The sequence below is a fragment of the Phoenix dactylifera genome, chromosome 2, assembly GCF_009389715.1.
Source record: "Phoenix dactylifera cultivar Barhee BC4 chromosome 2, palm_55x_up_171113_PBpolish2nd_filt_p, whole genome shotgun sequence".
Lineage (NCBI taxonomy): Eukaryota > Viridiplantae > Streptophyta > Magnoliopsida > Arecales > Arecaceae > Phoenix > Phoenix dactylifera.
In genome coordinates, this window is record NC_052393.1 from 2,109,642 (window position 1) to 2,134,880 (window position 25,239).

Here is a 25,239-nt window from a genome sequence, read left to right on the forward strand (position 1 = left end):
CTGCTTTCTCCATGGAACAATGTGCTCCTCTGTCTTACCCCATCTTAACGGCAGTCTCAATCATGTATCCCGATAAATATTCCTATCTCTCTTTCCTTCTTTTGTCCTTTTTTTTTCTTCTTTCTGTATTTTATTCCTTTCTTTCCTTTTCTTTCTTTTTATTTTTTAGAAGAGGTACAAGTGAAAACAATATCTATTAAATGCATTATAATAGATATTATAATGGTAAATAATGCATTAAAATGTAAGGTTTTAAATCCTGTGGGATAGAGATATTCTGGTTTCTCCATGGAATAGTGTGCTCCCCTGTTTTTTCCATCTTAGCGGCAGTCTCGATCATATATCCCGATAAATATTTCTATTTCTCTTTCCTTCTTTTGTTTTTTCTTTTTCTTCTTTTTGTGCTTTATTCCTTTCTTTTTTTTTAATTTTCTTTCTTTTTTTATCTTGTATTTCTTTTTCTTTTTCTTTTTTTATTTTTGAATTCTTTTTTTTATTTTTTTATTTTTCTTTCTACTTCTCTTCATGCATGATAGGTTTCGGAGTTCTGGCTCCATCTTAGTTTTATTTTTTAAAGAAATAGGATGGAATGGCCGGAATACATTTTGTCTTGTCGAAACGTAAAATTTTGTTGAAATGTTTAATACCTATCTTTATTTTTCTCATACATACATACATACATACATACATACATATATATATATATACATACATACATACATATATATATATATATATATACATATATATATATATACATATATATATATATACATATATATATATATATATACATATATATATATATACATAGATATATATATACATACATATATATATACATACATATATATATATATATACATATATATATATATACATACATATATATATATATATACATATATATATATATATATATGTATATATATATGTATATACATACATATATATATATATATATATATATATATATATATATATATATACATACATATATATATATATATATATATATATATATATATATATATATATACACACATATATATATATATATACATATATATATATATATACACATATATATATATATATATATATATATATACATATATATATATATATGTATATATACACACACACATATAAATATATATGTATGTATGTATGTATGTATGTATGTATATATAATTCTGTCAGCATGTTGCAGACAAAAAAAAGAAAAATAAAATATCCAGTCCCCGTCGGAAGGAGAAGAAATTATTAGTTGAACCGTTTCTGAACGGAGAGGTAGAGCAGCTCAACGGAAAAGCGCGGCCGGCAGTGAGCTGTAAAACTTGCAAGCAAAAGTTGAAGGAAGCGCTTTTCGAACTTTCTTTTGCAAAGCAAAGGCAGAGAGAAGCCACTCCCCGGAGCAGTACGTCACAGCCCGGGAAACGAAAAAAACGGAGCGATTCCACAAGGGAGAGGGAACACAAGTTATTCTCGTGAGAAACGCGTTTCCCCAAAGCCGTCGCACGCGGGGGGCATGTGGGACAGGAATGCCACGTGGCGGCAGCCTAGCCGCACTCAGACTTTGGAAACGGGGCCCACTAGAAGTTTTTATTTCTTTCTTTTTCTCCGATTCTAAAGTTCTCTCCGTCCCATATCCTCCTTCTCTGACCAAATTTATCTAACTCCTTTCTTCCCCCTTATTCTTTTCTTGACTCTTTCCTTCGTATTTGATTGTTTCTTTCTCCTTCTCGTTCCTACCACCCCTTTTTCTCCAAATCTGATGCTCGGCGGATTATTTAACAAAAAAGAGTAGCGTTTTCTTCTGAGTTCTGTTTGGTATATCTTTTGTAAGAAATCGCGATTTCTTGGCAAGATTTTTGGAGGTCGAATTTTCTTGGTGGTAAAGTTGGGCCGGATGGAGGAATTGAAGAACTGGGTTGGTGGCCTGCAACAGCGTCGTGTGGTAAAGAAACGTCCTTTTTAATGTCTCGTTGTGTCGGCTCTCTCTTTAATTCGTAGGTTTTTGGAATCGGCGTTAACTCCGGCAGGTTGGGAAGGTGGAGGAGATCTCCCATCTGGGCCGAATTTCGTCTGCGGTGCGGCAGATTGAGGTGAAGTTTCTTTGCCTTTCTAGGGTTAGAGTTTGCAGGGGATGGAGTTTCTGGGTTCTGGAACGTGTTTGTGGTTATGAAGTGTTTCTGGGGTTCCAGGATTCTGGGTTTTAGGGTTGAAATTGGTGGGTTTTAAGGGTCAGGCGTTTGGATTCTTTTTCTTTCTCTTTGTTTTTTGTGGAGTTTGGGGAAGCAACGCTATCATCTGTTTTGAAATTTATTCCATGGAGAATTTTCTAGTGCAAGTTTAGCATTATTGGTCCTCGTTCCAGTTTCTTTCATTTGGAGGTTTCTTCTGGTAGTTGATTTTTGGAGGAGCAAGGGTTAATTGTTCACTGCTGCGTTGATTTTCTCCTCGTTCTTCTTTCTTTCTTTCCACACGCCCCCTCACCTTCTAAATTATGTGGGTCAGGACATGTTTGCAAATCTGATTATTATTTTTGTGCTTTTTGGTGCATGGAGGAGTAAAATTCGTAGGGTTTTGTGTGGGATCTGTTGAGGTGATGGGGCAGGTTTTGAAGGGAACAGATTTGGTAATTTGTTGTTGGTCCATGCATCTCTGTACTGCTTATGATTTGTATGAGTTCAGAATTCAATGATTTTATTCTTCTCATCTTGGGATAACTTTATTGGGCTTGGAAAAAATTATTTTCTTTCTTTTCCTTTTCTTTCCTCGAAGAGCGGGGTGATATATTTTGTGGAAGGGTAATTTCTGCAGGAACAAGAATTCGGTGTTCTCTTTTAGTTGTTTTGGTGTCCAACACTGAAACTTGGCAACTTCCTTGTTAGTCCTTGCTCCTTAGGATGCGATATCTAAAGCTTTTAATTTTTCAACAATTGTTTTCTCGTTAACTTCAGTATATTCAACCTTTGGTTCCCTATTGAATTCTCTGATTGTTATGTTAGCTGTTCTTTTCTCATGTTACAGAGGTATTTCTGATATCAGACAGCTGGGGTATAATGGTGAAATGAGTGTTGTTTATGACTAAGCAGCATGCATGGTAGGAAATGGAAGAAGGGACAGGCAATCTCCAGTAGATTAATTCCACACAACAAAATGAAGTGCTTGTGTTCTGGGGAACAACTGAAAGTGGATGAAATGATTCAGTCGTCTGAGTCTGTCACTACCAAGGATCGCTCAGCCAGTGGGTATTCTTCTCAAAATGGTGAGGGTGAGCAGAGGCTTGACACTAGCAACATTGAAGAAGCTGAATCTTCTCTCCGTGAGGGTGTACGTCTGAATTATGAGGTTGGTCTTTCCTTGTGGTTTTCTTTTTTAACCTTTGCTGTTATGGAACTTCATGGGGAACGGGCAATTTATGCTGACAACTTATGGTGCAGAAACAATGGCTTTGCTGTTACCTTTAGTAGTTTTATTATACATTATATGGTTTCTGTTGAATCCACATAGCTAACTGTCTTAAGAAGCAAGACTCTCATAACATTCAGGAGTCTCTATATATAGTGTTTTGTTGAGTACTCAGCAAACTATGGCTTTTCATTTCTAGACAGTTATATCTAGCATGGATTAGTTTTTTTCGTCATTCATCTTTAGTTACAGAACTGTAGTAAAAGATGCACAATTTGATTATTAGTCAGCTCTGTTTACACAAATCCTAGCAGAGCCTCTATTCCTGTCCTTATTTCCTATTTTGCTATCCTCTTTGGCCTTAAGCGCATAAAATACTTTTTAGGATCTATATTTCAGTTACTGAAAAGAAACATATCCTTTCTGTGGTGCTTTTACAAAAATGTTCTACTTGTAGTTGAATTTGTAGAATCATTATTTGAGAATACTATAATTAATACATTATTTTTTTTTGTATGATAGAATTTTGTGTCTTTTAATTCTAAGGTCATGTCCTCCAGTGATGCTTCCATAAATTTGTATTGACATCGATATTCATTATTGTGCATATCTGTATGAAATCTTAGAATTTGTTTCCTGTTGGAAAAGGAGTGAGCAGGGGTGCTGCTGCATGTTTCATCTGTTCTGATATATTGGCTAGGATGGATTTCTGCTAAATTAGCTCTCTCGAAATTAAACATGAGCAAATAAGTTCACTGAGATTTACCCTTCTTCTTTTGATTGGTCCTTTTTTTTGGGATTGATGTTGTTATCTAAACACTATGGTTTTAACTGCCCATCTTTTAGAGATAGGACCTCGTGCTTTTACTGAAGCTTGCATACATAGATCACTTGTTTGTATAAGCATTTAAATGTTGAGCAATGAAACAACAGATTCTAGATAGATATCCTTTTCAGAACCATATGGAGTTGTGAAATACAGACACCACGGCCATGCAGATGACTGTGATCAATAGGATTTCACCATGCACATCATTTAGGTGCATGGCTTCTGCACTGTCCCTGTTAGTGAAACTCATCTAACTTGATATTTTGCAGGAAGCTAGAGCATTGCTTGGAAGATTAGAATATCAGAGAGGAAATACAGAAGCTGCACTTCGTGTATTTGATGGAATAGACATAGCTGCAATAGCCCCTAAGATGAAAATATCCATTTCTAAAAGAACAGAACGTCGCAAGTTTCGTTCACACTGGGATGTGCCACTGATGTCGAAACATGCTGTTAGTCTGCTTGTTGAAGCAATATACCTTAAAGCAAGAGCACTGCAAGATCTTGGCAGGTTTAAAGGTATAAGCACATTAATTTTTGAGCAGGTTAATATGCATTACTATGCTCAATTTAATCTTTAGCCTGAAGTTCCTTAGCCTTTTTGTTTTTAATCAAGGAGGGCCAGCTGGATCAGTAATACGATTTATATTGCTTCCATTAATGAATCTTGGAACCGGAACCTCTTCCAATAAATGCCACTGAGTAGTGCAGGGCCAAATTGGCGGACCAGAGTCACTTTGACCATTCCATACACTTTTTGAATTATATTTTTAATATTTCAATAATCTAAATCCACATCAAATCTGTCATTAGTTTTAGTTTTATATCAAGTAAGGACTGGCCCTTGTGATGGTTCTGTTTCCCTTTTAGATTCTCTAGCTTTAATCTAGATGTTCTCTGGCCCCTTTTACTCTTTTTACTCTCAATATGTGTTTCCATTTCCACTCTTATGTATTGGTTGGCCAAGCCACCCCCAGGTTAGGTATATATTCCTAGATCATATTCCTTTTTTTGTTATAATAAGAAAGTTGTATAATGCCAAGTATTCACGGCACTCATTAGAATTACAATGTCAGCAGCACATGTAATTGAACTGTTGGAGTATGACCTGTCTATTTTCTGTTATTTGCAAATATCCTGTGTATACATTATGGATTTAAATATTTATATTCTTTGTACCTTATCATTAGAATGAAGGCAATACAGGTTTCTTGCCATTTATGTTAAGGTGATGCAAAAAATCAAGGACAATTGACAGATATTATAAACAGGGGTGGAACCAGAATTTTTAGGGGGGGGGGGTGCAAAAATATTGATATATCAAATCAAAAACCCAGTAATCAACCTGTTTGTCAAAAAGTTTAACGACATCATGAATAATCTCAATGAAGCAGGATTATTAAAACATTGACAATCAATGAAACCATTAAGTCTCATAATTTATTTAAAGATGTATTTGATTTATAAAATAAAATTTCTATCTTTATTACATTTTACATGTGATTGAAAATGGAGTGTATCATAGCATTATGTGGGCGAGAGGAAGAGGATGATTTGAGGAGCTCCCTTTGATTTTGAATTCTAACAAAGGAAGCAAAAAATTAAGAAGAGACAATATTTGAAGTTTGGTTTGTATCTTAGCCTATTATGTAAACTATAGATGGTGCTGCTTCCTTTTCTTTGTCTATAAAAGAGGTGGAGGAGGATTTGCCCTTTTTTTAAAAAAAATAATTTTGAATGAGAGGACAATGAAACCATGAGAGAGGAGCATCCAGGTTTGTGATTTTATTATTTGATGCATATGGTTCTGAGAAAGGAGCATTTGATGTATAGCTTTGAACCGACTAGCGTTACTTCACTAGTTTTAATAAAGGGACTACTAATTTACTTAGAACTCATATTTTTAACTTGCTTGAGATTAAGTAAGAGCGGTGTACTTATTAAAAGAATGGTCGTACTCTATGAGAGAACAAGGCATGGAGACTAGAGACATTTAGAGGGAGACATGGGACGATAGGCTGAAGTGGGTTTTTGATTTGGTATTGGATTAACTAGTAAGAAAATTCTCCCTCTCTCTCTCTCTATGGATTAGATAAGTTTCCAAGATTTTAGAGAAGATAAAATTATAAATAACTCAACTAGTTAAGAGACTAATTAGGTAATTATTTAGATGCCAGCTTTTATTTGAAGCAAAATTTTAGGGCAGGGGGCCTGGTTTAATTACGATATAACTGTGGTTGATCTTATTTGAAGGGTGCCACCTATTAAACTATAAAAGAAATCCCCATGGGTGTGTTTTGGGGTTTTTTTTTTGTGGGGGGGGGGGGGGTGCGGGTGCCTGGTCCCCTTGGTTCTGCCCTTGATTATTGAAGGCGTACTCAGTTCTATTCTAGAAAGGTCAATCATTTGAGATGTGTTATCTCTAAGGCAGTTAACAGGGAAACTTCAAAAAAAGGAAAGCACATATACATAGTTTTTTCATCTTAGGTAAAGTATATATCATGACTTCTGGAAAAGTTAATTTGATGGATATAATATACAAGATTCTTTTATAGACATCCTGACATGTACTAGGGAGCTATGAAATTATTAGAAGTACCAAGTTTCTAATTGCAGCAGTCTACACTGAGGGTTGACGGTATATCCTCTAAAATCTTGTCCTTGATTTCTGATATTTCAGAATATGCTGCATTTTGCGTCTCACTGTCTGAATGGTGTTGATCTTTGCATTGAAAACATTGGAATGCTGAACAGGAAAGTTGAAGGAACATGGTTCTAAAAAAATAATCAAACCAATAATGAAGTATTTGGGGTATGTGTCTTCTCAAATACAAATGAAAATGGTCATGAGGTCAGAATTATAGCCATAGAATACACTAGAGTGAAATCATCTTTATCTTGGTTAGATAGAAAATCTTCTAGTCTTTACCACTGCTTGATTGGTTTTGGTCATACCATCTCTACCTTGTCTTTGAACTTGCTCGCTCTTCTAATAGTGGGCACTGCTATAGAAGCACGGGACTCATTAGCTGATAAGTGCAACCCATTTCTCGGAGATGCGCAAAGGTGTTGCTATTAAAATAGTAAAAATCATTGAACCTACTTAGAATCCCTTCATGTGTGTGACTATTAAAAGTCGATCATAGCTTTGCATGTTAAATCATGCCATCAATCTTAGCTTCTCATGCTGCCACAATTTGAGCCGTTTTATGTGCCAATTTGTAGCTAAGAGCAACGGGATGACCTAGATAATCTGATGGATAGATGGAGTGGTGTGCTTTAGAGTGCTTTATGTGGGTTTGCATGGTCAAGCTTAAGAAGTAAATATTAAAATGTGTAATATGTGGCTAATCTTATTTGATTATCGTTTTGCAGAAGCTGCTCAAACATGCAACATTATTCTGGATACTGTGGAATCTGCATCACCTGAAGGCCTACCTGAGAACTTTACTACTGACTGTAAATTACAGGAGACAGTGTGCAAGGCAGTTGAGTTGCTCCCAGAGCTATGGAAGCTGGCTGGCTTCTCCCATGAAGGCATCTTGTCATACCGGAGGGCCCTTCTTAGTCACTGGAGCCTTGATGCTGAGTCTGTTGCAAAGATACAAAAAGAATTTGCTATTTTTCTTCTTTATGGAGGTTGTGATGCAAGTCCTCCTAACCTCCGGTCCCAAATGGATGGTTCGTTTATACCTAGAAACAATATAGAAGAGGCTATTCTTCTATTGATGATTCTCCTGAGGAAGTTTAGTCTCAAGAGGATTGAGTGGGACCCATCTATCATTGATCATCTCATTTTTGCTCTATCTGTATCTGGGCAGCTAAATTCTCTAGCCAGTCAGATTGAAGAGTTATTACCTGGTGTCTTGGATAGGAAAGAACGGTATTATACCCTTGCATTATGTTACTTAGGGGAAGATGATAATTTAACTGCTTTGAATCTACTGAAAAAGTTATTGAGCGCCATGGAGGACCCAAACTGTGTTAAAGCATTATTGCTAGCTTCAAAGGTTTGTGGGGGGAACAGTGCTTATGCAGAAGAAGGTGTTTCTTTTGCACGCAGGGCACTTTCTAATTTGGATAGAGGTTGTGACCAAATGGAAAGTGTTGCCAATTGTCTACTAGGTATTTCTCTTTCATCTCAGGCTAGATCTTCTGCCTCTGATTCAGAGAGAGTTTCAAGGCAGAATGAAGCGCTTGAGGTTTTGGAAAAGGCTGAACGAATGATGCTTGGAAAAGATCATAGGATATTATTTAATCTCAGCCTAGAAAATGCTGAGCAGAGGAAGTTGGATGCAGCACTTCGTTATGCAAAGCAGCTTTTGAAATTAGAGGCTGGCTCAAATGTCAAGGGATGGATTCTATTAGCTCGAATATTTTCTGCTCAAAAGAGGTTTGTTGATGCTGAGACTATAGTGAATGCTGCCCTGGATCAGACTGGAAAGTGGAGCCAGGGAGAACTATTGAGAAGTAAAGCTAAAGTCCAGATTGCACAGGGGAAACTGAAGAATGCAGTTGACACGTACACTCATCTTCTTGCCACTATTCAACTTCGGACCAAAATCTCTAGTGTTGGGATAAAGTCTTCAAAGGTTGTACAGTACCAAGTTCTTTCTCTGGAGCCTGTTATGAAGTTGTTCTGCAAAATACTTACTCATATTTCATTAAGTGGCCTTTTGATCTAATAAAATATACTCAATTTTCATTTAGCTAAAAATTATTTTACATGATATTGTTTTTGATACTTCATCACTATTCTCAGTATGTAACTGATGAATGTGGCTTAATGTAATGCCTTCTTTATTTGAATTTATGGATACTTTCTTTTATGCTTACTTTCCATGTCATTGGTGACAGGGTGGGAAATGTGACAGAAGTTTGGAAATAGAGACATGGCATGATCTAGCTAACATCTACATAAGCATGTCTCAATGGAGGGATGCAGAAGTTTGCCTTTCTAAATTAAAAAGTACTAGTCCATACTCTGCTTTTGGGTGGCATGCCACAGGTAATTTGACTATTGCTTTTTCACTTCTTAATGCCTTTCTTGCATCATTTATATGAAGTTGCATGCTAGCTCAAGGTGCATGCTTTTGTATAGGCTGTGGTGTGATTAAGTATTTTTGGTGTGACTATTGCTGTTTCACTTCTTAAGGCCTTTCTTGCATCATTTATATGAAGTTGCATCCTAGCTCAAGGTGCACACTTTTATATAGGCTGTGGTATGATTAAGTATTGAATTTTGAGGTTTTATTATTTTTGTAAGTCCTTAGTAGCTAGAATTGAGGGCAGGTGTGGGTGCGGGTGTGGATTCAGGGAAGCAGATAATTTGGAAATCCAATTAGTGAAGAAGCGCTTTAAAAGCAGGGGTGGGTTGGAATTCTCGGAAGATTCAGAAATAGGTGTATTCACCTATGTAGAAGATGTGGGCCATAGAATTATTGCATATAAAACCCTTCTTTTACATATTTACTAATTAAGACCTCCCTTAGCCCAGAAATTCTCCAATAGGACCCCAAGTTAAATTTCTGCCACCCAATATTGAGTATGTACTGCATTTTCTCCCATATATCTTCTCACTCAACCCTTTGGAGCTTACATGCACTGAGCTTCTCATGATCCAAAGTGTGGTCATCTTTAGGTTTGAGCTATAATTGAAATCTCAACTTTATTAGCAGTGGTGGAATTGAGGAGCTGACTAGTTCACTAGCTAGAAACTCCTAAGGGCTGAGTAAGGAGAGACATGGGAAAAAACACAGTAAATGTTTTGTTATGGCTAATGCAAAGTTAGCTTGGGGTCCTTCTGCAGAGTTTCTAATGTAAGGGGGGTGTCGATCTGCAAATATGTAAAAAAAGGGGCATTTATATGCAAATAACCCAAAAAATTAATAATGTTTCTTTACTATTAAATGACTGCAAAATTTAATAAGACTCCTTGAGTGATATGGTCCTGCTGGAATTGCCATCGTTTATAGGATATCAGGATTCTCGCAGAAACACAAGTGATGAGATTTTTGGCCTGTTAAGTTTACTTGGTTACAGAAGTCTAATTCTTTTTAATCTGCACGGAACTATAAGCTTCAATAGTGCTTCAAAGACTAAATGGAGATTGAAATTTGGTATATGTATAATTGCAAATTATGTGATAGGATTTTTGAAGAATGATTGTGTCACAAATGGATCCATGGGTGCAAAACAAGTTTAATAGAATATCTAAAATGATGAGATTTTGTCTGATATGTTAAAATAAAGATATAATGCAAGTCAATGTTATCGCAATTATTGATGCTGCAAAAACTATGTAAATTTATTAAACAAGGTTGACATCCACCTCTTGGATTATGTATTTTAGTTGCATAGAGGAAGTGTATTCAGTTGCATTTGTCTTATAATATCCCATGTGTTGAGATTTATACTATTATAGAGTAAATTCTGTGTGCATTTTGGGTGATTTAACATGCAATTACTGAAACTCGCACATAAAGTGCTAACATATGTTACTTTTCTAAGGAGACAACGGGTCTTTTTTCCTCTCTATGGGATTTGGGCCGGTCCACCCCAAAACCACTCCTAGGTATTTATGAATATAGGCCTAGCCCAGCCTGTAATCTTATGATTTTGTTGGTTATATTAGCGCAACCCACAAATTCCATAGAATTTCAGCCTAATTATCCAAACAAGCCTTTAGTCTCTGATTGTGCTTCGCACCCTGATATAGGTTTACTTGCTGGAATTAATAGTTAGACACAAGGTTCGGCGTCTCAGTACTGGACATCGTACCAGTACCGCACTAGTACAGTATCAGTACGAGATTTTTTTAGCGCTCCGAGTGTCGATACGCCGCTTATACCGGGTACTGGTATTGAACCGGTATGGTACGCTCCGTGCCATCCGGTTCGGGCCAGTACATCATTATCATGGTTAGACAGTTCCATAACTTATTTATTGAAATGATATTGCTTGTGTTCATGGTTTCTAAAATTTTACACTTCTCTGCCCACCTGCAGTTGCATGCTAACTTGATTGCTGGTGGGTTGGGGGTGCAAAGTTGAGGAGGCTTAAAATAGGGTCATGCTTGACAATAAATGTTACATCCCATTAAACACTTGGAAGTGCATATTCATGTTCAATAAGAACTTATTTTTGTACGTTTGTTCCTCTAAATTTGTGTTACATAGACCGAATTTGTGCTCATTCCACTAAATTTTTGATAATGCTTTTGTTCACGGCCTCTAATCAATGATATGAAATCATTTCTCGCTGCCCACCTGCCGTCGCATGCTAACTTGATTGCTGGTGGGGTTGGAGGCCCAAAGTTGGGGAGGCTTAAAATAGGGTCATACTTGACAATAAATGTTACATCGCATTAAACACTTGGAAGTGCATATTCATGTTCAATAAGAACTTTTTCTGTACGTTTGTTTCTCTAAATTTGTGTTACATAGGCCGAACTTGTGCTCATTCCACTAAATTTTTGATGGTGCTTTTGTTCACGACCTCTAATCAATGATATGAAATCATCTCTCAAGAAAATAATATAATTTTTTTCTAAATGGATACTTGTGCCAGCTTTCTCGCACGTGTATATTTGGTTTATATTTGATTGATTAATGTCATATCACATTAAAAATTTAGAAGTTCATTTACATAATCTTTTTCTGTATCTGCTTGTTCCTTTAGATTTGTGTTAGACAAAAAAGATGGACCCTCAAAAAGTTATAAAGTATTAATTCTATGTTGTTTCCTATTCTTGTATTTAACCTTTTTGTAGTCAGCAAAAAATTCATGGTGCTGCTATTTTACTTGTATTATATGAGCCATGAGTGAAATTGATTTTGTGATGCAATCCCAATTAGTGTATTTTCAAAGAAAAAAACCCGAAGGACTCCATAACACCAGCTGAATTTCTGGTTCTTTGCTTAAAGTATATGAATGGTTTGCTGTACAATACAAGAAGAAAGTTGCACTTACCTCAACATGCTATCCTATGAGCAGACATTTTGATGCCAGTAAATCTGCCTTTATCCTTTAATTTTGCTCACATCATTGATCCTGCTCGTCAAGAACATTATCAAATTTTCCTTTTCACTTTGTTCTTTGCTTTTGTGTAAAATCTCTTCATTTCATGGTTAGAAATTACTGCTTTCAATGTTATGTGAAGCCCTAGTCTTATTTTAATCCCACTGATCATATCTCAGGGAAGCTATATGAAGCAAAAGGCCTGCTCAAAAAAGCTCTAGGAGCTTATACCAAAGCACTAGATTTAGAGCCCACCCATGTTGCAAGTTTGGTCTCTACAGCAACAGTTCTGAGACAGCTCGGCAATCGGCCAATGGCTGTTGTGAGAAGTTTCTTGACTGATGCATTGCAGCTGGACAGAACTAACCACATTACCTGGTTTAATCTAGGTCTTCTTTATAAAGCTGAGGGTGGCAGATCAGTACTTGAGGCCGCTGAGTGTTTTCAGGCTGCTGCTCTTCTTGAAGAGACTGCACCAGTCGAGCCATTCAGATGACATCTTTATCTAATGGAGGAATTTTATCCTGTAAGCTATTGTACAGCTACAAGGGTACATTCATTTTCTAGAAAATACTATCATATTGCAGTTCAGAGATTGTGGCTTTCTGGAAAGATTACAGCATATCAACACTGTGAGAGTACTTAAACATTGTGGGATTTCATTGTTCACAGGTGTTTGCATTTTCTGAAATAAAAAAGGCATTTTTTGCAGTTTAACAAACGAGATGTCTTATTCTTATGTCAGTAGGTGATAATTGAAGTTTGATTCAGAAAGGAGAACTGAACTAAAGATGATGAACTCAAGAAAAATAGGTTCTCAATTCAGGCTGAGTGGTAGTTTTGTTGATAATGGGTGGTGAAACAAAGTGAGATAAAAAGAAATATAATACTGGAAACTCTGAATATTAATAACTGGATACTCTTGAAAATGAAGAGTTGCTTGCCTCTTTCAGGATGCACCAATTGGACTTATATATATGTAAACCATTTGAATTTGAACTTCCAACTTCTAAAGCATCAAACTAATTCTTTTCTTTTAATGTAAATTTAAAAATGTCATTGCTTGCTTATGTTAACTAGCAGATACTCATGCTTATGTCCAGAAATAGTCTTCTCTTTTACTTTTTTATGTTTTCATTAGCCTCCACACGCACCATGTCACATGGACCCATTATTAAGCATCTAGTTGCATGAATCTTGGAAAAGCCAATTGCTGAGCTCATCATGCTTTTGTTTCATGCAATAAACCTGGATAGAAAGTTTAACATGGGTAAGGTTGTCCATCTTTAGTGTCCTAACAATTAATATTTTGTTACTCATTCAAGTAATATCATTTTACTCGAACAAACACCATCATGCCCTGGACCCATCATAATTTCATTGAACTCATCATTCATTTCATCACTGAATGTGGATTGTCTATAGATATTAGAACTTGGAAAAATACTTTCTCATATTAAATTGAGTTATAGCCTTAAAGGCTACACATGGTTGTTCTCAATTCAATTTGGACAAAAAGAAAGTACATTTGAGACTATAGGGGATTTTTCTTTATGCTTGGTGATCCGCAGATATGTTACTACCTTATTGGCTTCCACAAAAGAGAGTTGGAAAGGCAACTAGAATTTTCTTGGGTATGTTAGTTCACTAAAAAAGTGTGGGCATAATCCCAAAGCAGCTTGATTTTCTCAAAAAGAGAAAGGTAAGGCTTGCTTTTGTATATAGAGAGAATTAGGAATCTGCTTCTCTGGAAATCTCGATTTGATGTCTAATTGTACCCTCCTGCAGCTGTTTATACCCCAATGCAAATACTTCCATTTATCTTTTAGGTGATCATCACTTGCTCTGAGTGCAAGACATGAATGCATCAACCTCTAAATGGGCCTTTTCTAAATATTTATTTTCTTTTTGACTTTTAATTCTCTTAAATACTATCAAAAATATTAAGATTATGGGACGACTGATTGAGATTTGAACTGTCAACTTGTAAAAATGTGATGATTGATATTAACGGAATCATGGACTGGTGTACCGCCCGATATAGGGCGTATCATACCATACCGGAAGAAAATTGGTACAAAACTTAACTTTAAGTCGGTACAAGCCCCGTACTAAGGTGTATCGACCTGTACTGAGGCATACCGAGTTGTGTACCGGTCTGTACTGAGGCGTATCAATCCATACCGAGTTATACTGAGATAAAAAAATGAGAAAAATGGTTAGAGAGCTATTTCGGTACAAAGGTGTACCATATCGAGATTGTTGACCTTGGATGGGATGTTGGTGATGATGCTTTCAAGATTTGTTTGGGTACTTAAAACTATTCATCTTATAATTCTAGCTGGTAGCTGAGTTGCATCTTGGGGGTTGCTTCTTGGTGATTTCTTTATGATTCGCATATGTAGAAAAATCCTTGGTGCTATTATCATGAACAAACATTGGATGAAGGAAAAGATTGGTTCTTTTTCTTCTTATACCGCCTTGCATTGCAGAGGTGTGTGTAGAATCGATATTATGCTTCTAGGGATGTAGGTCATAAGTGGAGGAAGAGGTAGTGGTGGTTGGGTGATGGCTTAGGTGGTGGTGAGTGATGTGGCCAAGGAGGAGATTGGTGGTGGTGGTGATACAGTTAGGTAGTGTTGCTAAGATGGGTGTTGGAGGAGGAGGTGGTGGCCTGCGGATGTGATGTGACCATGGTGGGATGGGGAGAGGGAAAGGTAGACATGAAGGAGTAGAGGTGGGCGGTGGTAGTGGTGGTCAGGTGATGGCAGCTGGGTAAGGATGAGGGAGGCGGAGGGGCCACTGATGGAGGTTGACCTCAGGTGGCAGCAGCACGCGCACGAGAGAGGGAGAGAGAGGTCTTTGGTAGCAGTGATAATGGTGAAGGTTTGGCTGCCTTGGATGCTAGATGTGCCCTAGAAAGAGAAGGGAACAAAACTTAGCTGCTTGGTGAGTAGAAGAAAGAAAAGAAAAGGGGTGTAAGGCTCAACACTGTCTACCATCAGTTTTTTTTTCCATACATTCTCAGTCCTCCAGGATGTAGGCTAATCCTACCTTATGCCCCTATTTAAATAGTCCATAGTGGGTTGCGCTAGTGATGTAAGTACTCATTTTTCTTCGTGGTATATGACTTGGGTTGGGCTATATTTTATTTGAGATGGATTTGTATACAAAATTATTATTGTTGACTTTGTATTATCGTGGGTGGTATCCCACGGTAGCATATTTGTATTATGTTTTGAATTTGGGGTGTGTTATATCCCTATGGACGAACCTAGGCCATGACCCATGTGGATTAGAAATACTACAACACGTGATATTTGAGCAACCACGAGCTAATCATGGTATTTGTGATTGGGTTTAGACCTTTAATTTAGCGAGGATGTCAGGGCTTAAATAGAGATAGTATGTGAGGACCCATACAAGAATGTGTTTAGTCCCACAATGACTATGCACTGGATAGATCTTGGGTATCTATACATGGCCGAGAATCTTAAATAACACCTTTTAGGTAGTCTTTTTGGGCAAGATTCTTGGTTGTTACAGAAGGCTTAGACTTAAGATTGATCTGTCAAATAAATAAAAGGATATAATAAGATCATGTGAGGATGAAAGTTACTAATCTTATAGATGCAAGATTTCGGATTTTTAATTTTTGGCGTCGTTTTGACATAACTAATATCAATATTTTTGTGGAGCAAACATAATCAGTAATTTTACTCCTTAAGTTGTATGGTTCAACAATAGTTTCTTGTTTGTTAAGGTGCATCCATGTTCTGCAAGGTAAACAAATGGCAGCAGTTTCAATCAATACTGTGATGGTTTGTGGGATCCTAGCCTATAGACAATCTATTAAGTGAACATACATAGTTTATTGTTGGTTGATTGCTGTTGGAGATAATTGGACCACAATATCTGAATCAAGTTGGTTTTCTTATGTATTATTTAATATCAGAAAATCTTAGTTTATTGTAAACTCTAGGAAATAGAAATGACTTATTGCCTCATTTTTCTTTGTTTCGAATAGTAAAATATAAAAAATTGAATCACCTGGCATTTCCTTTTGAGTATACATAAGGATATCTAGAGATTTTTACAGCTTTATTAGTGTATGATTGCCAAATTATTTTGTTCTTCATGGCTTTCTTTTAATACTTCCCAACAAACGAATAGTTCTGTGAGCCCTGTCAAAACTTGTAGTTGTAGGTCTCACATGGGTACGTAAGGAAGACTGCTTTGATTAATCAGGAAACAAGTCACTAAACAAAGTGTTGAGCTTTTCAGCTCAATGTTTGTTTATATTAAGTGATGGAGGACGTTGGTAGCATCCATTGAAGACCTATAAAAGGCATCCTAAGACTGGTTCTAGTGCTCAGCCTTGATTTGGACTGTATTGGATGAGGTGGGGCTCTCTTGGAACCTTGCTTAGGGTCAATTAGCCATTATAGAATCTTAATTTTTTGTTTTTCAGTAGTATTATATTGATCGTTCAGTTTTATTAACATTTTCTTAAGTGTTTAGAGTTAGGGGTATTTTCTAGATTTTCTGGACATGAGCTGTCATATGGCTCATGGGCCACATGTTAATTTTATTCATGTTTTGGGGCTTTATTTATGGTCTTTAGTTGGGTTTTATTAGTCACATTTATAGATTTATTTTTTGGAGTTTAAGTCCTAGTAGAAGTAAGGGTATTAGAACTCTATAAATGAGGTTGTAATTTCTCATTATTAAAAAGAGGTGGTTAAAATTTCAGATGCAATTATGCTTTCTCTTAGAGTTCTGTGATGCAATTCTAACCTTAGATGTGATGCCTACAGGATTCTAGATGTGATGCCTAGAAATTCTCTCTTTTATTCTTTTTTTTTTAATTACAGCACCCTAAAACCTCAAATTTAGATCTGATTTCATCCCCACTGAACCCTATCTACCAAAAGCAAGAAAACCCATTGTTACCCATCCATCAATTAGCCTTCAAATTCAGGAATCAAAACAAAAATTTTATTCCCTTTTATTTACTTCCAGCTCACATAAAATCCTCAATACTTCATCTTTGTGTCTCTAGTTTGCACCCAATTTTTTTCCATCCGCATACCAACATAAACCCTAGCTTTTTACATAATTTCCCTACGCTTTTAGCCCAAAACAACCCGTTAAACATCCCTAATTTTTCCTAATCAAGGCTGTCCTACATCATTAAGTGGTGATCTCATCGATTGTACTTGTTGATAGATATCTCTTTGCAAAAACCTCTTTCTGGGAGACTTGCTTGCAGGCTCTATATTCATAAAAAAAACGTGTAAAGCTCCTTTGTCTACAAAGGAAAGAGATATAAAATCTTTCTTGTACTTCATCGGAAGTGATGTAGTTCACTCCAATATTGTTCACAGTGTGACTTAGAAGCATGAACCAAATTGAACTTGAACTCAAAATGTATATTAGCGACCATCTGCATTAATTGCATGGTGTGAGTAATAGAGGGAGTGGTATGAAAGATCTTCAAATACAAAGTTACAGATTTAGAGCTGGATGAGACACAAAGTGCAGCTTATTTTTCTATTATTTTATGCTGCTTCAATCACTTTATGGATTGGTAATTTCCATGGATTCTTCAGCATGCAGATTCAGATGCAAAGGACAGATCAATTTACAAGAGTTTTAGGTGAGAATTTGTTATCTGAATTATTTTTAGTATCGCTATACCTGAAAATTTCCATGAATAATGTGTATATGCTAAATTTCCTAATAAAATTATCATGGTAAAGCATGCAATGTCTCTTCTTGATGTATACTCATAATTAGGTTTTAGATAGGCCTCCAACTTGATTGTTTCTTGTTTTCAGAGACACCACGGTAGTTGACATCATTCGGTTGATAACAGGGCTTTAATCTAAGAAAGAAATAGAGCTAACATCTTGTTTCGATATATTCTTTGATGTTCGTAGTTTTTTTAATTTGGCATAGGATACCTTTGTGTTTTTTGAAAAGATCTTTCTATAAAAAATGAAAGAAAGAAAGAGGATAGGAGTTTTCTAAGTTACGTAGAAATTAATGTATTACTCATGTAGAAATAAGAAATTTAAAAGTGCAAACTGTGAGTGAGAAGAGAACCAGAGGAACCATGGGAAAGTGGGCATTTCCATAAGCAAGCATCATAAGTTACCGTCATTCATATGTGGGTCAGATGGGAACCATGGGATTAAGGGTCAGTATTAATGGCAAATTCTGTATCTGGAAGCTAGCATTATGTTCTATTAAAGCTACTGTTCCTGTACGAGCAGTGGAATCAATAACAGTGAAAGTCATTTTGGAATCGCTGAATTGGGTAAAAGAAAAGAGGAGACTGAAAAAAAAATTTGAGAGTAGTGGGAGACTGAATAATTAAAAAGAAAAAAAAAGGTCTTTACCTTTGACTAGAAAAGGAAAGAGGAACTACTAAATTGGGACCATCTTGACCCTAACCAATCCAACTCAAATCACCTTCTAGGCCATTTGTGACCTAGCTGTAGCAGGTTTGGACCACAGAGTCCATTGCTTTGAGCCAAGGTGCCAGGCCAGCATGTTGGATGATGTTATATATACCCTTCATGTTTCTGTTACTGGAATTCGGTAAACAAGATATTCACAGAGCCGTGGTTTCATTCACTTTATGTATATTTACCTAGGTCCCATGGGGGTAATACTTTGTTGAGTTTTATATTCAGGGCACCCACCCTTGAAATAAATTTATGCTTTCTCACTAATTTGGGGAACTATTATGCTGGTTTAACTTCCTCATCCTTGTTTATGATTTTACTCTATGCTGTAGTCTATAGATGTTCCTGGTAGACATTTGCTAATTGTTATAATTGAGTTCCAGAATGCTCATTCACAATAGTATTAATTTTTGGCTTCACGAAATAATATTTGTCATGTCAATCAGCGAGTCTCTGTTTGGTTGCTGAGGAAGTGAAAGAACAGAAAGACGGATCTTTTCTATTCTTTAATACTGGAAAGAAAAATAAGGAGAAGAACAAAGAGATAATAATGAGCCAAATTTTTCCAACTAGCCTAGTATTTTTCCATCGAAAGCTAATAACTTTGAGAGATCAACAAAGGCAAGTGGTTCAATGATGAGAACTTTCTCTACAACTCTGCAATGTCGTTTGAAATCAAACATGAGAAATTTTGATATGTTCTTTTCTTGCACTGATTTTTTCCAGCTCGCTGCAACCAAACAGAGCCTAAGAGTGTAAAACATATATCTGCTGGTAGCCCGGCAAGAATTGATCATGCTTGTAGAGAGTTTTATAAAAGTGGTTTTCTGTATATATTGCACTCCAAGATGGCAAGAGAAGCCCAAAAGGTAAGCTCCCATCTATTTTAAGAAAAACTTGACAGTAAGAAAAGTCTTTTTTTTCATACAAAGTGGTTTCTTGGTGGTTTAAACTATTTTGATGGATTAGCATGGAATTTCTAGGAGAATAATAATACACTAGTTGTGATACTCTGGGAGAACAATAACGTAAAAGACCATACCAAGGAAAGCTAGTATTTTCATTAACTTTTTTTAATTTTCATTGCCAGCCTATTGCAGTTTTGTTTTGAAGACCTGCTCATTGAAGAAATTTGCATTGTTGTTGATTTATTTTGGATTTACTTTGCTTGTATCCTTGTATAAAATGATCTCATTTCCTTTTTAGTATTCCCTATCCCCTATTTCTGTATTTTTCTTATTCCTTACATCCACTTCCTTCAAACTTTTTCCTAACTGCCAAATCTTTTGTAGATATGAAGTAAAATTCCAGGTCTCCTTTGTGACTAAGAGGCAACTACATTATAGTACAAAAAGGCAAAAATGCATGCTATGTTCATCTTATTTATAGATTCCCTTCTTTTTTTTTTCGTGCTAGACGAAAGGGAGAGAGGGGGGGAGGGAAACCTCACTGCGTAGCAGCCCCCACCTCCCTTCCATCAGAGAATGTTCGATGCGGGTAAAAAATTTTGTTTATACCCTCCCCGATCCGTGGGTCACCCCATGTGTGAGTACGTCACCCCTAGCGCCAGCTAGAACCAGATAGCATTTCCACCGAGCGTGTCCAGGCGGAGGCATCTGTCCCCACATATTATCGACGCCTGCGAGTTTCGAACCTGGACCGCGCCGATGGAAGAAAAGCCCTATTTAACTGTGCTACCACCTTGGTGCTTGAACTTTTGCAAGTTCTGACTGCTACATATGGTGGTAGTATTAACAATAATGTTGTTGTAATTATATGTAATTCATTTCATCATCTGTCATTCAGGGAGCTGAGTTCAAAAGCACCGCCAACAGGGTGCCTGGTTGGCCTTGATTGGTGCTTTTGAGTACCTACCAGTTGCATCATCTTGTGGAACTTGCCTGATCATTCTCTTCAAATTGATACTCGAGGCACTCACTGTCAAGAATAAGGATGATTGGCACTGGTAATTGTACTTGCTGAGAATAGCTTATGGCTTCATCTGTGTACTGAGAATAATTCAACATTTTCTGACACGGTATCAGCGTAGTTTGGTACGGGTCCCAGTTTATTAAAGTTGATTCTGGCATCATAGTTGTAGTTGATATGAAGGTCAGATGAATTTCGGCTTCTCAGCATTGAATGAGAAAATCCAATCCTGCATATTACGGTCCAATAATTGTTAATTAGCTTTCATGTGATTCTTCATTTCACTTCTTGCACCCAAAGAAAGATGGCTTTACTAAGAGATTCTGATTGGCTTCTCAATGTCTCTCTACTTATGCCCTTAAATCCAACTCTTTTCATTGCTGGTAAAGTGATCTACGTATTTCATGATCACAGCTGAAACAGATCAATAGTACCTGGACCTGGAAATAAGGGGCGGAAGAGAGTATTCTTTCTTAACTTTTTGGGTGTGATCAGAGTGATGATCAATGAATAAATCAGCCCATGGCAAGTTTGGAAGGATCCGGGTTGGCTATTAGCATTCAAACCGGTCATTGTTTACCTGATTTATCTTGATATTTTTTCCACAATATGATCTGCTTGAATACATTATTTTCTATATCCTGCATCCTCCTAGCAGTTGTTATATTCCCTTAATATCTGTTTTGCTGGCCCCAGGCTTGCTGATCAAGTGGAAGGGGAGCAAACCCAGATCATAACAGGTTGACGGGTTTCTGTTATTCTTTGCATGATAACTAAAATGAGGGGACGGACCTCAAATATCGAGTACAATGTGTTGCACAGAGTACGACGAAGAAGTCAATACGACTTTGGAGAAACTTCTCCAAGATATAAATTTTATAATAACAAAGTCCGGTATATATGAGGCATGGAAGAGCCTATCGTGTGCGCTCCCAAGTGGAGTTTGGAAATTGGAATCCATTGTTTTCAAACAGCCTGACTACTTACTGGTCCAGGGAGAAATCCTGGCTTCTGAAAGAAAGGTTAGGGACATGGCCTGTGCAGATGGTACCAATATTTTTCTCTCTTGCTCTTCTTTATTTTTCCTTCAACACAAAAAAAGGGTTAACCATGAGCCTGCCTGACTTGCAGGGTTGCAGATCTCACTGCACTTTTTAGCTTATTGTTTGAAACAATGAAATGAAATGTTTAAAAGTCTATTGATTCTTGTTTGCTCGGGGTGGGTAATTTTCTTTGCTTTAGCTAACTAAGTTGTCCTACACAGCATCTTAAAATTTATTTTTGTTAATGTTTATGTATGAATATCAGTTTTCATTTAATTTATTAATATTTCCTGATAGATTGGTCTAGATTTTCAAGATATACAAGAGTAATAAATAAAGAAGCATTTGCAAGAGGCGGGCCGCATGATTTTTTTTTTTTTTTTGGCAAACGCTCCCAGTGGGCTGATTGAATGAATCTTCTCATAAAATTTCTGATGTGCTGGGCCAACGCTTCTATATACATTAAATGTTGGGGTACCGATTTGTTTCATACCAATCAGCTATTCGCTCCCAATTTAATGATTCAGATAAGTAGGCTTCTAGATGACGTTAGACATTAGTGATGGCAATCGGGTCGGGTCAGGCATAAATGAGGTCGGTGTCAAAAATTATAATTTGAATCTGACCTATTTATTAAAACAGGTCAGAAATTACAATGTAAATCCGACCTGTTTATTAAGCATGTTAATCCAATTCGAGTTTAACCTGTTTAATAAACAGAGAATCTATTTAAACCGTTTCTTCTTGGCCTTTTAAACAGCCCACCCGACCTCCTCCCCTCCCCGTTCTCTCCTCACCCGTCTCTTTTTTTTTTGAGGGGTTAAAATCTCACCTGTCTCCTCCAAGACCTCCTTTCTCATCCTTCCAGCCCCAAAGACGTCGCCTTTCTCACTTCATCCACCTCTCCCTCCGTCCGCCGCCAACAGCCGCCGCCTACAATCCCGGAAGTTCCCGTCTCGGAAGCCGGAAGGTTCCACGACCCCAACCGCGGCCTCAGAAGTCGGAAGTTCCCACGACCCCCAACCGCGGCAAGCCCTGGGCCATCAATCCGTGCGTCTCCCTCCGCGGCCACCGCTCGCTCCTCCGACGACCCCATCGGATCCTCGATGAAATCCTCCGACCTTGGCCTCCGACGCGGCGGCGGCCCATCGTCGCGTCGAGTTCCCTCCTCATCGACCTCCTCGGTATCATCGAAGCCTGGCGTCCTCGGATCTTCTGCTTCTCCTCGGCATCATCGAGTCCCCCCTCACCGATCTCTTCAGCTCGTTTGTTCGTCAAATCTGAAGGGACCAAGGTCAAAATCCCACGAAAAGCTTAGATCTGATGGGACGAGAGTGCCAGCAATCGGCAGAGGAGGCACATGGCCGGCTCCACTCGATGGAAGGGGCGACGCTTGAGGGAGACTTTCAGGGGCTCGGCAGCCAGGAGAGGAACGAGAGGGGAGAGGATGGAGGAGGGAAAGAGGGAAAGAGCCTAGGGGCTCTAGGTTTGTTTTAGTTAGGTTTTGATGTGGTAATCTCATCTCCTGCTCCCAGCCGTTGGATCTTGGAATTGTTAGCCTCCATCTGTTTATTTGGGATAAAATCAGGCCCAATGAGGCCCATATATAAACTGTTATACGGGTTAAATGGGTTAGACATCTAAAACCTGTATCCGACTTAATTAATAAACAGGTTAAACGGGTCAACCTGTTTATGATCCGAACCTGTTTGGACTAAACCCAAACCTATTTATGGTGGATCGAACACGGGTCGAGTTGGCGGGTCGGGTTATATTTTGCCACCCCTAGTTAGACATCGAATAAACCTAGTTCGAAACTAATGAGTATGGCAGGAGAAATATTAAGGGACAGTCTCTTTCCTTTTTTTTTTCCCTCTTCCTTTTTCCTTTTCTTTTTTTTCCCCTCTTCCTTTTTCCTTTTGTTTTTTTGGCATGCCCTTCGAAACTAAGCCCCATTTGGGGGAGCTTTTGGAGGGCCAATAAGCACTTTCTGACCCTCCAAAAGTATTTTTAGATAAAAAAGGATATTTGGTAAAAATTTCAAAAAACTGTTTTTAGCTTTTTTAGAAAACTAAAAACAGCTTTTTGGGAGAAGCTCCATTTTGAAGCTTTTCGAAAACGCTATTTTCAACTTGTCGGGAAGCTATTTTTTTATCAAAATACCCCTATTTAAAAATCTCAAAACCCTCCATTCCACCGCCTTTCCCTCTCTCTCTCCCTCTTTATCTCCTTCTCAACGCTGCTTGTCATTTCTTTTTTTCTTTTTTTTTAGTGAACCCATAGCTGCCCATGGTGGCAGCCACCACCCGTGGCCGGCGATCCCTCCGCAGATCGTCATGACGCCACCCGTGGCGCAGCGACCGGCCTGTGGAGCAGTTGGCTCGGTCGTGGGGTGGCCGGGCCTCCGCCAGCCGCAGGACCACAGCGTCCCAACCGCAGGATCGAGGAGGCAAGTTGCAGCGAAGCCCCATGGCGGGTCGACCGTGGGGTGCTCTTTTGGGCGGCGACGTGCCGTTGCGGTGGAGCTGTGGGGCGGTGGTGGCAGCCGCCTCGGCTCCCTTCCGCTGAGACTGCCGCTAGCCAACCGCGACCGCTGCCAGCCATGACCCGACCCCTTCCTGCGACTGCCACGGCCCGGCCCCTTCCGATGCTGTCGGCCTTGCGGGAAGAGAAAAAAGGAGAAAAAAGGGAGAGAAGGAAGGAGAAGAAGAGAAGAAAAAGAAGAAAAAAAAAAAAAAAAAAAAAAAAAAAAAAAAAAAAAAAAGAAAAAAAAAAAAAAAAAAAAAAAAAAAAAAAAAAACAAAAAGAAAAAAAAAAAAAAAAAAAAAAAAGGAAAAAAAAAAAAAAAAAAAAAAAAAAAAAAAAAAAAAAAAAAAAAAAAAAAAAAAGAAAAAAAGAAAAAAAAAGAAAAAAAAAAAAAAAAAAAAAAAAAAAAAAAAAAAAAAAAAAAAAAAAAAAAAAAAAAAAAAAAAAAAGAATAATAAATAAATAAATAAATGCATAAATAAATATGTATATAAATGAACGAAATAAATAAATAAATGCATAAATAAATATGTATATAAATGAACAAATATAATAAATAAATAAGATAATAAATAAATATATTTCAATGAAATAAAAAATAAATAAATAATAAATAAAAATATTAGTAATTTTTTAACTAATTTTACCACCTAGCTAAAAAATTTGTTAAAGAAATAAATGATCATCAGAAGGGTAAATAAATTTACACTAATAATTATAATATTTTATACATTTATTATTGTATTATACTATAAATATAATATTATATTATATTATATCATAATATATTGATATATTATGCTAAATAATTTAATATTATATTAAAGTATTATCCTATAGTATATAATGTTATGTACTATATTATAATAATATTATATTACATTATATTAGTATTATACTATATCATATATTTATATATTAATACATATTACATTTCATTATGCTCTGTTGTATAATACTAATAATATCCTTTATGATCATTTTGTTATACAAAAATACTTTC

The 25,239-nt window shown here is 37.0% G+C and overlaps 1 protein-coding gene across 6 annotated transcripts; it reads left to right on the plus strand.

Moving 5' to 3' along the window:
- The first annotated feature begins 1,643 nt into the window (after positions 1-1,643).
- LOC103716254 (protein NPGR2) lies at positions 1,644-21,878 on the plus strand. Of its 6 annotated transcripts, none has more exons than XR_005507397.1 (8): positions 1,644-2,108; positions 3,037-3,357; positions 4,516-4,765; positions 7,622-8,846; positions 9,104-9,254; positions 12,445-12,791; positions 17,878-17,924; positions 19,185-21,878. XR_005507397.1 is itself a non-coding variant. In XM_039117007.1 (7 exons), exons 2-6 carry the CDS (start codon positions 3,103-3,105, stop codon positions 12,759-12,761), a joined length of 2,190 nt encoding a protein of 729 aa, XP_038972935.1. In that variant the 5' UTR covers positions 1,644-2,108; positions 3,037-3,102; the 3' UTR covers positions 12,762-12,791; positions 17,878-21,878. The 6 variants fall into 6 exon arrangements, 3 of the variants coding, with proteins under 3 accessions (XP_038972935.1, XP_008802400.2, XP_038972940.1); XR_005507388.1 differs by having other exon boundaries at positions 7,622-8,838; XR_005507391.1 differs by having other exon boundaries at positions 7,622-8,838; positions 19,465-21,878.
- Positions 21,879-25,239: the final 3,361 nt, after the last annotated feature.